General features: G+C 58.2%; 1 protein-coding gene across 10 annotated transcripts in view; it reads right to left on the reverse strand.

The window, feature by feature from the left end:
• Window positions 1-5,066: 5,066 nt before the first annotated feature.
• The window catches only part of LOC119511976 (paired box protein Pax-8), a 71,247-nt gene continuing 63,679 nt past the window's right edge, over window positions 5,067-12,634 (reverse strand). For all 10 annotated transcript variants that reach the window (XM_037806439.1, XM_037806435.1, XM_037806431.1 and 7 more), the window contains 2 exons: window positions 6,993-7,079; window positions 5,067-6,012 (listed from right to left, as the gene is read on the reverse strand). In XM_037806439.1, the coding sequence (XP_037662367.1) occupies window positions 5,942-6,012; window positions 6,993-7,079 (158 nt within the window). In that variant the 3' untranslated portion in view covers window positions 5,067-5,941. The remainder of the gene's footprint in view (window positions 6,013-6,992; window positions 7,080-12,634) is intronic.

The raw sequence follows: 12,634 nt of genomic DNA on the forward strand, positions 1-12,634 counted from the left end.
GCCAGCACGGCATCAAATTGAGGCTTAATAAACGGCTCTGAGTAAGAGGAAGGCGAGGCTGCCCGCACCAAGAGACAGCAGGTGAGGCCTCGCGCTCCAGCCAGCTGTCATCTAAACCCCCTTTTGCAACGGGCACCATTACTCACCCCAGTCCTGACCACCCCCAGAACCATTTCCCTCATCCCTGCCCGTCCACACCCTCCCCATAACCAGCCTCGCCCTCACCGCAGGCACGCAAACTACCAGCCCCACGTGCACCAGCCGCCTTCCCCAGCCCGGCACCCTGGCCCAGGCCGCGCGGCCGCTGGGAATTGCCCAGCAGAGGCGCTGGAGGTGCCGTCCCCAAGCGTGCCTTGGCCCCGGGGGGAGCTCCAGCCAGGCGGGGACCTGGCAGAGGGAGGGAGAGGATAAGCTGCTTCAAAACTCCAGATGCAGCAGTTAAAAGGAGGACAGAGGCAATGATCCTTCAAATTGCCACATCTGTATAATCTGCCTTTTATTTTCTGCTTCATGAAGTTTTATTTCGTATTATTTATTCACCTCCCCGCCCTGCCCCCCTCTGCGCCTCCCTGGCGGGCGACATGCTCAGATGGCCAGCGGCCCACCCACCCACGCCCCGGGCTGTGCCGGGAGGCACCTGCACCCACCTCTGGCTCTCTCCCCTTTTGTTTCCCAGTCCCTGAGGCCCCTGCCTCCACCCACCAAGTCGCTCTGAGGAAATGGGGGGGGGTCATCGAGGTGGGCGGAGACCCCAAGAGTCCAGAGCCCACAGCCAGTGACCCCTGTGCCCTCCAGCCCTCTCCTCCTTCCTGGCGCCTCTCGCCTCGATCCCCCACGTCCCAGGACTGGGGAGCCGGCTGGGATCCGCAGGGCGGCCAGGGAGGGGCAGCATCTGCTCTGGTTTTAGGCTCTGCCCACCCACCTCCCCTTCCCCGCCAGCCCAGGCCGGCCCAGGCCTTCAGCTTCCAGGGCGGGCACAGGAGGGGACAGTGGCCGGGGCTCCCCGTCTTCCGGTGCCAGCAGAGTTGGCGGAGCGGTCAGTGGGGTGAGAGGCGAGGCAACTCCTGGTTTCCACTCCTTGGAAGCTTGGACTGGTGCTTGTGGGTGGAAAACCACCGGGATTGGGGGCGCGTGGGCGCCAGCCTGAGCCGGGCAGTGGGGCCCTGAGCTCTCTGCCTGACCCGGAGCCGCCTGCCCGGGCCCAAGCCCACGTTTCACAGCCGCGGACTCAGGAGGCGTCTCCTGGGGCCACTGGGCTGGGGGCAGAGACCTGGCAGCACCCGTGCCCGCTCCTCCCGGGGGGACCCGACCTCCTGGGCCACGGCGGTGGGGGGCAGAGGGTGGCCCTTCCCCACCACCACAGCCGCCAGCTGTGCCCCTCCCTTAATCCACCCTCTTTCTCCCTCTCTCTTTTTCCCTTTGGAGGGGAAATGAGGTTCCATTCAGACCAACTCTCCCTTTTACGGACAATTTCTTTCCTGATGCAGCTGAGCCTCCTGGGGAGCGGGTGGTGGATTAGCCCTCGGGGCCTCCTGGCTGATGGCTCCGTGGGGACCTGGGGGGCTTCCCCTCTGGAGGGGGCAGGGGCAAGTGCCAAGCAGGAGCGATGGTGCCGGGGAGCAGAGCAGCCTGGACCGCGAGCTCCCCACCTACAGACCCGGGCTGTCAGTTAAGCTACTAGTGAGCTACCCCCACCAGCAAAAGAGGCAAACAAACAAAAAAAACAAAGATCTTTCCAAAAATGAACATGTCGCTCGTTCAAGCACAGCTCCTGGCGTGGGCAGCAGGCGGGTGTGTGCACGTGCGTGTGCTTGGGGAGGGCACCTTGGCTGGGGAGGAGGCGGGAGGGGGCCGAAGGGGAGAGGACCCCGGGAAGGAGGGGTGGGGGTGGGACACACAGGCGGCGGGGGAGGGAGGCAGGAGGGGGCGTAGGGAGGTGGGGGCTGCGAGCTGCTACTGGTTCGATTTATCCCTAATGAGCTCTCAGCACATGGCTGCCCCAGCTCGCTCCGGGGCCAGCGCGGCCCCCTGCGGGCCCCAGCCTGCCCCACTCCACAGCAGCAGCCGCTCGCTCACAAAAAAGCCAATTTCCACACTGCACAGTCCGCTTCACTCAAGGGGAAATCACATTTCCCTCGGAGAGCCGGGGGCAGCATTTCACTCCAGAGCCTGGCTGGCTGCCACCCAGCCCAGAGGCAGAAAAACGGCCCAAAGGCCCTCGTGGGCCCAGAGCCCACTGCCCCCCGAGCCCCGAGCCCCGAGTCTCCAGGCCGCCTCCCGACAGCTGGCACAGCCCGGGCTGCTTCTCAGAGGGGGAGGAAGAGCTGCTGTGCAGGGGGACAGGAGGGAAGGAGGGGGTGCCCCAGGCCTCGGGTCCACCCCAGGAAGAAGGGGCATCATGAAGAGCCAAGGGAGGAGGGAGGCAGAGGCTGTCGTGGGCTTGCAGGCTCTCCCACGAGCCCACGGCCCTGGAGATGAGGGGGAAGGGGAAGCGGACAGAGGAAGGAGGACAAGGAGAGTCACAGAGGCTGAGCAAAGAGCAATCGGCTCCCCACAGAGAAGCAATTCCCCTAGAGGCTGAAGAGGGTGCCAAGGGGCCAGTTGGGGGCTCCCGGCCTGGGAAGGGGAAATTGAGGCCCAGCCCGGCCCCTTCGCTGATGCTGGCGTGTGTGGCCCTGGGGGGCTGGGGCCTCCCGCCAGAGCAAGGGCCTTGCGCACTCTGCAGAATCTGTCCACACAGATCCCCGAGGCCTCGGATGGGGTCAGGCTGCATGACCTTCCAAGGCCAGGCACCTCTCAGGCTCCGTTTCTCCAACTGCAAAATGGGGCCAACATGCAGCACCAGAGACAAAAGATAAATGCTCAAAGGCTTTGGGAACAGAAGCAGCTAAGCCTGTGTAAAGGGCTAAACTTGAGACCTGGAGGGTGACAACTCAGGGGTTGGGGAAGAGGCAGCCACATCCTGCTGGCCCCTGCGCTGTGGGCTGAGCAGGGCTGAGGCTGGGCACCGGGGGGTCTCTGGTCCCCGCTTCTCCTGGCTCCCCCACCCGAAGGACAAAGGCACCATGAACTGCCTTAAAGAAGGGTTATAACGAATAGAAAACTGTGCAGGGGCGGGGGGAGGACGATGCGAGAGGGTGCGGGGAGGTGGGATAGTTCCCCAAATTCTCTGGCCTCCTGTTTGCTGTCTGCAGACCCACAGCCCCTCCCTGCTGGGGCTGGTGTGAGCCTTGGAGAAGTAAGAAGTGATGGGGGATGTGGGGGGGGGGTCTGACTGTGGACCGCCCCCACCTGCTCTGTCTCCCTGAAGGAACCCCACTGTGCACTCAGCCTCCCTGGGAGCTCCTGTCGCCCTGGGTTGGCTGGGCCAGCGAGGAGGGCTGAAGATGATGGGCCTGGGGGAGCTGACTGCCTGGAAAGCCAGCAGAGGTCTCTACAGAGGCAGTGAAAGGGACTGTTGGAGAATCAGGAGGCCCCGAGCGCTGTGAGTGTGTGTGTGTGAGTGTGTGTGTGAAGCTGGGCCCCGAATGCCGTGGAAATGTCTCAGACTCAGCATCATCCCAAATTTTCCTGCCAGCAGACACCACTGCCACACCTCTCCGCAGAAACCAGGGCCCCCGCCCCACCGCACAGCTCCCCTACATCAGCCGCCCACGGGAGTGTCCCACACTCTCACCGGGGAGAAAGTCAGCCGGGCAGCATCCTCTGCAGCCTCGCACGTGACCCCGACTCTGCACACTCCCAGCTCCTCCTGCCCCCTCCCACCCTGCAGCACCTCCTCAGCCCACCCCCTGGTCCACAGGTGATGACTTTCCAAGCTCAGGAGAGGAATCGTCAAGACCCACTGGCCTTGGGCTACACCCCTCTGGGCAGAGCGTCCTGGGATGCTCAGCTCGCCTCAGAGAGGCAGGAAGCCACCTCCGCGGGTCACTAAGGCCGGAGCACAGAGCGCCCCTGTCATCGTGGCTTGGAGTGGCTCTGCCATGGTACAGCGTTTTCCCAGAGAGGCTGCTGGCTGCGATGCTCGGACACCACGCATTGCCGCGGCTCAGGGCCAGGGGCTGTGTTCTCTTGGACGCTCCGGAACCCAGAGGCTCCGGCTCACGGAGGCCACACCCAGAGGGAACCTGTTATCAAAAGCAAGCCCAGCTCAGACCCCTCTCTGCAGAGGGTCTCCGGTGGCTGGGCCCTTCCACACCCCCCCCAGAGCTTCCCCGGGCTCAGGCCTGTCTCCTCCCAGCGTGGGGGTCCCCGAGGCTCCCCTCCCATCCGACTCGGCCCCTGTGGTCTGCTCAGCCACCCCTTGTCCAAGCCGGGTCCACGACACAGGGTCCATACAGACCCTCAACCCTGGTGACCAAGCGCCCGTCGAGTGCGGCCGTCATTGCATTTGCCCCCTTGTTCTTCCAGATTCTTTGGAAGGGGTGGTCCAAGCCCCTGCAGCCTCCTCCTTCAGGCCCCACCATTGTCAGTCATGGTGGATGTTTAGAGCCAAGGCCGAAGAGCCTGGGCCCTCCGTGGCAGCCTCCCTGGGGCCCAGAGCCCTCCAGGGGCCCGAGGAGCCTGGTGGACTTGGCTAAGAGGCCTGGGTCGAATCCACTGTGATCTACCTTGGGAAGCCATTTGACTTCCCCTGAGCTGATCTCAGCTTAGCTTGTGTGAAGCCTTCCGCACCCTGCCTGGTGCCCACTGGAGCTCAGTAAATGCCTTCCTTCTCCTTTCTCTCCTTTCAGGAGGGGCCGTGGGAGCTGCTTATGAGGTCTCCAGTCTGCAGCTGCCCTCAGCCCCGCACTGTCCCAGCTGGGTCTTCCAGCTTCTCGTTAAAACAGCAACTGTTTGTGGAGAGGCCGTGGCTGCCCAGCACTGCACCACGAGCTACTCCTAACCTCCCATGTATCTGGAGTTGAAGAAATTAAGACCCCAAGGTAAGTGATCCCTGCAGCACACGTGCAAAAATGCCCTGTCAGGGTTCTGGGGCATCAGATGGTCCCTGCCAGCCCCTGCTCAGCTCTGAGCATCTCCGGAGAGAGAATGCCACTTTCCCCCAGCCAATCCCAAAGCCTGGAGCGAATAGCAGTGGTTTATTGACACATGTGGCAATGGTGGGTTGTCTCTAGAAAAGAAAGAAGCATCAGGAAGAGAAGCCCAGCATGGCAGGGAGAAAAGTTGCTTGGAACTGGACCCTCATAAGCATCATGTACAGTATTTACAGTCAGGGCCTGGGGCAGGAGCTGTGGGCGCAGAGGGAACCTGTCTTGTTGGCTGCAGGGCAGCCTCAGGGTCTGTGGGCACAGAGGGCGTGGGTTGTGGGAAGCCCACTTGGCTTGGGGAAGGGAAGCCAGCGCCCAGCAGCTCTCGCTGCGCTCTGGTGGAGCTGCCCTCACACCGTGCCAGCAGCCAGGGGCCTGTGCAGCTTCTGTCCCCAAGCAGTTTCAGGCTGGCCTGGGAGACAGCCGCTGCCAAAGGGACGATTCAGTGGGCGAGAACTGGAGCTGGTGTTTGTGCGCCCACAGCAGCAGGCAAAGGTGGGTCAGCTCCTTCAGGAGGCCAGTGTCGGGGGGCAGAGCCAGGGGAGCAGGAGAGAGGGGCCTCGGGTCCCCTCAGGCTGGGGTGCAGCTTCTCCAACCCCAGGACCCTCCAGCGGACCCTCTTCTCGCCTCTGGTGGGAACCAGCAGTGCCGCCTCCGATTTTCTCTTTCTGAAGGGGATGGCTCTCTTCCCGGGGACCCCTGCCCCTCCCTGAGGAGCCCTGGAGGACAGCTGGGCCTTCTCCAAGGTCACCGTGTCTTTCCTGGTTCATTAAGTTAACCACATAAGGAGTGAGCTGCAGCGCTGGGCTCGTGGTTATTTTCCACGTAATAAATAAAGATTCCTTTGCGTGACTCTCCGAGGCCTGTACAAGGTCCTCCTGGGGCTCAGCCTCCCACGGTCGCCGTGGCAACTACAGATGGTCAAAGGCCGCGGCGGATGGCGCAGCTGGCCTGGGCGTGGAGCTGTAATAGTAGGGGGCACCTGTGCACGCGAGGAAACAACAGTGTGGTCAGAGGAGCCCCTCACCCGTCTGCTGACCCTCCGGCCACTGATCGTGAAAGACGGACCCTGCGGCCCTGTCCCCTGCTCTCTGCCTCCCCTTTGAGCTGTGGCTCTTGGCCCTCCCCCGGGGCTGCTCTGACCGTCCACACCCGCTCCAGGGAGAGGGCGCATGAGAACGGTCACACTCGGACCCTGAAGCATGCCCTCAGTCTCCATCTTAAGGCCCAGGGCTGTGTGAGTTTGAGGCCTTGCAGGGGCAAGGCTGCAGGATGGGCAGACAGACAGCCGGGGAGCGCGGGGAGAAGAGGCCTGATGCTGGCTAAACAGCGCCAGGCAGCTCCGAGGCAGACGCGCCGGCAGCAGAGCCCGCTCCGCACCCCTTGCGGGGCCCAGGGGCTCAGGGGCAGGGCCGTCCTGCCTGCCCAGATGGTGCCCAGAGTGGGGCTCCGGGTGGGTTCCGTGCCCTGGAAAGCGCCTCTTCCCGGAACGCTGGCCACGGCTCGGAGGTATCAGGGGTGCGGCGGGGCAGAGGATTTCCACGAAAGGGCTTCGCCGCTGAGCGGCGACTGGGTGTGAGCTACCTGGACAGTTCGGGAGGGCAGGGGTCAGAGCCTCAAGCTCAGGGCCCTCCCAGGAAGGAAGGACACTGGCCGGGCCTCATGGTCTGCGTCTGCTGCTTTCCGGCTGTCAGCCCCGGGGTCAGGGCTCCTCCCTCAACTGTCCCTCCCTCAAGGCTGGACCCAGAATCCAACAACAGAGCTCACCGATAGGGTCGCCGGCCAGGAGGGGACCGCACAGGGAAGTCCCTTGCTCGCCTCGGCCCTCTTTCCCCGAACCACCAGGTGCGTGGTCCCCAGCTCCTCCCTGGACTCGACAGAGGCCCACGGCCACCCCCCAGGCTTTCCAATGGCCTCGGCCACCTGGCAGCCCCCGCCCCTCCCACAGAGGGTGGCACTCACTCAGCAGGCCGGAGTTGGGGAAGTGCCAGGCCTCGCCGTAGGACGGGTAGGGGCTGTGGCTGTAGGTGCTGCCGGAGAACTCGCTTCCTGTTGGAGGACACGGGGGACAGGGCTGTGAGGCCGGCGAGGGGCAGTGGGAGAGACCTTCTGTCCTCGGCCCTTGCCACCCCCATTTTCCAGACGAGGAGATCGAGGCTTGGCGATCTGCAGAAGCTGGCGCAGTCAGAGACTGCAGTGGGTTTTGGAAACTGTGCTCTGAATCCAGGGCCCAGATTCTAGAGGATGCGTCCACTGCTGTCCTGAGCTGGGCAAGGCCCTTCCCGAGGGCACAGGTATGTATGCACGTGCACACATGTGTGTGCTAGGCATGTGTGTATGTGTGTACATGCATTTATGTATCTGTGTACCTGCATGGATGCATATATGTGAGTAGTGTGCATGTGTGTATGTGCATGTATGTGTTTGCACATGTGCAGTGTGCATGTGCATATGTGTGCATGGATGTGTATATGTATTTATGTATGTGTATTTTTGTGCATGTTTGTGTGTATGTGTATATGTGCATTATGTCTATGTGTGTATACATAAATGTATGTGCATGTATGTCCATGTGTGTGTGTGTGTGCGTGTAGTGTGTGCATGTGCATGTGTATGTATGGATGTGTATATGTATTTTTTATCTGTGTATGCATGTGTGTACTGTGCATATATGTGTATAGTGTGTATATGTGTACAATGTGCATGTATGTGTATGTGTGTGTACATGTATGTTCATGTTTGTATGTGTGTAGTGCATATGTGTATCTATGTATGCATGCGTGCATGTATATGCATGTGTGTATGTGCATGCATGTATGTATATGAGTGTGTATTTGTGTAGTGTGTATATGTGCATGTGTGTGTATATGTATTTATGTATCTGTGTGCATGCATGTGCATGTACGTGTGTGCATGTATGAATCCATGTGCGTGTGCATGCACGTGTGCATGTGTGTGTATTGTCTGTGCATGTGTGTGGATGTATATATGTATTTATGTATCTATGTATGTGTGTACATGCATGCATGTGCATGTACGTGTGTGCATGTATGAATACATGTGCGTGTGCATGCACGTGTGCATATGTGTGTATTGTCTGTGCACGTGTGTGGGTATGTATATGTATTTATTCATCTATGTATGTGTGTACATGCATGCATGTGCATGTATGTGTGTGCATGTATGAATACATGTGCGTGTGCATGCACGTGTGCATGTGTGTGTATTGTCTGTGCATGTGTATGGGTATGTATATGTATTTATTCATCTATGTATGTGTGTACATGCATTCATGTGCATGTACGTGTGTGTATGTATGAATACATGTGCGTGTCCATGCACGTGTGCATGTGTGTGTATTGTCTGTGCATGTGTGTGGATGTGTATATGTATTTATGTATCTATGTATGTGTGTATATGCATGCATGTGCATGTATGTGTGTGCATGTATGAATACATGTGCGTGTGCATGCACGTGTGCATGTGTGTGTATTGTCTGTGCATGTGTGTGGGTATGTATATGTATTTATTCATCTATGTATGTGTGTACATGCATGCATGTGCATGTACGTGTATGTATGAATACATGTGCGTGTGCATGCACGTGTGCATGTGTATTGTCTGTGCATGTGTGTGGATGTGTATATGTATGCGGGACACTGATTACGTGCTTCAACTTGGCGGGCCTGGGCTGGGGGACCGGATCCACCCCTGGGGAGGGTAGTGGGTACGGGTGACAGCGCCCTCCACAGCCCCCCGGGCCTGGGAAAGTGAGGCCGGAGGCAGGCCCCATTTCCTCACCCAAAATACCAATGTTAGGGGAGGCTTGCCGGAGGGAACCGCCTTTTCCCCACCCCCTTATCTTGCCCGGACACTCCCCGTTGCCAGTGCAACTCCCATCACCACCGGTGCGCATACATTGTTGCCAGACACCGTTACGGGAGCAACTCTCGCCCCTTTTCAATCAACCTCCGCGCCCTCTCAGAACCAATCCAAGCCTTTAACCTCTACAGCTACCCCGCCCTCTAAACCGCCCGATATAAGCTTGTACTCTCCCCTAATAAACTCTCTTGGTTTTCTTCATCCCAAAAAGAAACGTGTCCCGCCTGTTCCTTTCTCGCCGCCCTCCATACTTTGCACGCCTCCCGCCGGGGACCTGGCCAAGTCCCCCGCCTCGCCCTCGCCTCCGGGAAAGAGCCCCCGCCGCCGGTACCCTCGGAGCAATCCTGGGAGCCTAGGATTTAGCAACCGGCCGCCACCCTCCCCCAGACGAGTCAGCTGCGACCGCGTATGTATTTATGTATCTATGTATGTGTGTGCATGCATTTGCATGTATGTGTGTGTGCATGTGTGTACATGTATGTGTGTACATGTATATGTGTGTATATATATACACACACAGACATAATGCACATGTGTGTAGTGTGTGTGCATAAACTCTTTAGCCAGCCTAAGTATGAGATTGTTGAGGTGGGGGGTATGGGGGTGTGGGGCTGCTGGGGATTAGGGGGAGAGGAGGGCGGGCGCCGGGGCTGGTGGCCCTCACCCTCGAGGCAGCTGGGTCTGGGGACGTGCTCTGAGGACACTGCTTTTCTCTGCCGAGTCAGCCACTTGATGCAAACTCAGGGCATGAATTTACACAAGGTAAATTAGATCCTCTCCGTCTCTGAGTGAATCTGAGGGTTCCTCTAAGCAATGACAAAGTTGACCACCACCATGACCCCACGGGCGTGGAGTGGAAGGTCTGCGCAGTGCATCTAAATGTGCGATCCTGTTACTCACAACCTCCCAGAAGGATGGCCAGTGCTGCCCATTAACAGACGCCGACTGCGATGGGGTCAGATGAGGCAGTTTGCTTCTGGATAAGCAGCAGGCAGAACTTGACGTAAGGGCTTTTAAGTCTAAATTCCAGGGAATCCCTTCATTTATCCCTTCAGAGATGCTTCTGTTTACAAAGCGAGGTTCCTGCCAACCCCAAGAGCCAGTGGGTGTCCACACAGCCTTCCAGAAACCTTAGCCTCCTTCCCTGACTCTCTCTGGAGGGAGCTTGGAGCCTTCCTCTGGGGTCACATCTCCACCCCCACTTCCCAGCAGGGAGATTTCTTCTTCCCAGAAGATTTCCTCTTCTGAAAATGGGGCCAGTTATTGTCCCTCTCTCGTTGGGTTGTAACAAGGATTAAAGAAGATAATACAGACTAAATGCACATATCAAGCACTCAATAAATTCCACTTCTATTATTTTCCCATTACACAGGAGCTAAAATAAAGCTCAGCAGAGGCTCAAGTCGTTCACCCGACGGGTAGAGCCTGGTTGGGTTGCCAGGGCCTCCCGCTCCAAGGGAGTGTGTATGCGGAGCGGCATGGAGAGCACGCCACAGGGCCCTTCCTGCCTCAGGTGTCAGGGGCAGGTCGTGGGACAGCAGGTTCACGACACCCAGAAACTAAGTGACAGAAGGGAGGGGGAGAACAAGGCCACCAGACGGCAGCCCGAGCGCCCAGTGCACACAGAGGCCCACACAGCGGCCCCCTTGGCCAAGGCCACGCGTTCCATCGGAGGCTCCTGCTCCAGGCCTCTCTCGGTGCAGTGACCCCCGCCAGTGTACCCCAACCACCCTGGTTTCAGGGGCTCCTGTGCCTTGGCCCCACCGCTCCCAATGCCAAACACGCCAGCTCGAGGACAAGGGGGAGAGGGGGAAATAAAATGCGCGTGTTCTCTCATTTTGTCCCTCATTCCTGCATCTGCTCACTCACATACTTATTCACTTATTTAACACACGTACTGCACCCACCTGCCAAGGACCTGTCTCCCTCAGTCCCACAGGCTGGGGTAGGGCTGGGCTCGGGGCACTGCCACCCTTCCTACTGCCACAGCCCACGGAGGGCCCCTGCACCCATGGAGGGCCACACCCTCCTCCCTGCACACATGGAGGAACCCACCCTCCTCCCTGCACCCACCCTGCTTACCTCCCTGAGGACCCAGCCCCTGTAGTTCTGCCTGCTCCAATCTCTCCCCTGCCTACAGACATTCTCTGGAATCTTCCATCTTTTAAAAACCTTCCCCTGCCTCCCATCCACTGCTCTGCTCTGTGGTCTTCATCCCCACCTCCCTCCACCTCCACCCAGAGGTGCCAGTCACCACTTCTCTCCAGCGCCCGCTGCTCCAGGTGCTTGGGCTCCACGACACCTGCTCTCCTAGCCACTCCCTCCTCCACTCATGCTCTCCAGCTGGTTCTCCCCAATGAGCCTCCAAACCGTGAGGAGCCCCAAGGCTGGGCATATACCCTCCGTACTTCTCCATCCACACACTCTGGTGATCTTGTCTAATCCCTTAGCATTAAGTAACAGCTCTGTGTAACGGCTGAAATGACACCACGCCGGGATCATTCCCTGACTTCAGACATACGTCATGTGCCTACTGACCTGCTGACCCAGGCATCTGGTGGCATCACAGCCCTAACAGGACCAAAGCAGAACTCCCCCTCTTCACCTCTCCAGCCACTCAACCGCATCCCTCCGTCTTCCGCATAAATGCTTGCCACCATCCGTTCAGTCTCCCAGGCCCCAAATCCAGGAATCATCCTTGTTTCCTCGTGTTCTCATCCCTACAGCCAATTCACTGGGAAGCTTTGCTGGGTCAACCACCAAAATACATCATCCGTGTTTCCTTTCTCCTTCTCCACTGCTGTCCTCCCCTAGCCCCAGCCACGGTCACCTCCGCATGAATGACTCCAATTGTCTCCTAACTTGTCTCAGCTGCCTCTCTTGACTCTCAACAGCACATCTTTCCTGGAAGCTCGGGCAGTCTTTTAAAATTTGACCCCACCTCTGGCAGCATCTCCTCACCTGTCCTCTTGAGGTTTTCATGCACCTTCTGTGCATCAAGCTGAACTGGGCTCCATGACACCACTCTCCTGGTCACTCCCTGCCCCAGTTTCTCACTTGGGTGACACTTTGAACAACTTCTCAGATAGGCTTCTTCTTATCACCCCATCTAAACCAGTCATCTCTCTCACAGTGGCTCCTAATTACATCATCTCATTTTATTGTCTTCACAGCCCTTACCTGTTTATTAATTTGTTGACTTGTTTATTACCATTTCCCTCCAGTACTAAGTTGTAGGCTCCATGAAAAGAGGTGTCTGCCCAGTTCACTGCTATGTCCCTCAGGCACCTCAACCAGGATGTAAGTGAAAAGTGCATGAATGTATGGAAGGGTGCAAGAATGGATGGAAGAATGGATAATGGAAGGGTGGATGATGGAAGAATGGATGGGAAGATGCATGGATGAATGGGAAAATGTATGAAAAGATGAATGCATGAAGGAATGGAAAAATGAATGGATGGATGGGTGGGTGGGTGGGTGGATGGGTGTATGGATGGATGGATGGATAGATGGGTGGGTGGGTAGATGATGGATGGATGGATGATGGATGATAAATGGGTGAAAGGCTGGATGGATGGGTGCATGTATGTATGTATGGGTGGGTGGATGGACAGGCAGATGGGTGGGTGGGTGGGTGGATGGACAGGCAGATGGGTGGGTGGGTGGATGGATGGGTGGATAATGGATGGATGGATGGATGATGGATGATAAATGGGTGGGTG

The sequence above is a fragment of the Choloepus didactylus genome, chromosome 17, assembly GCF_015220235.1.
Source record: "Choloepus didactylus isolate mChoDid1 chromosome 17, mChoDid1.pri, whole genome shotgun sequence".
Lineage (NCBI taxonomy): Eukaryota > Metazoa > Chordata > Mammalia > Pilosa > Megalonychidae > Choloepus > Choloepus didactylus.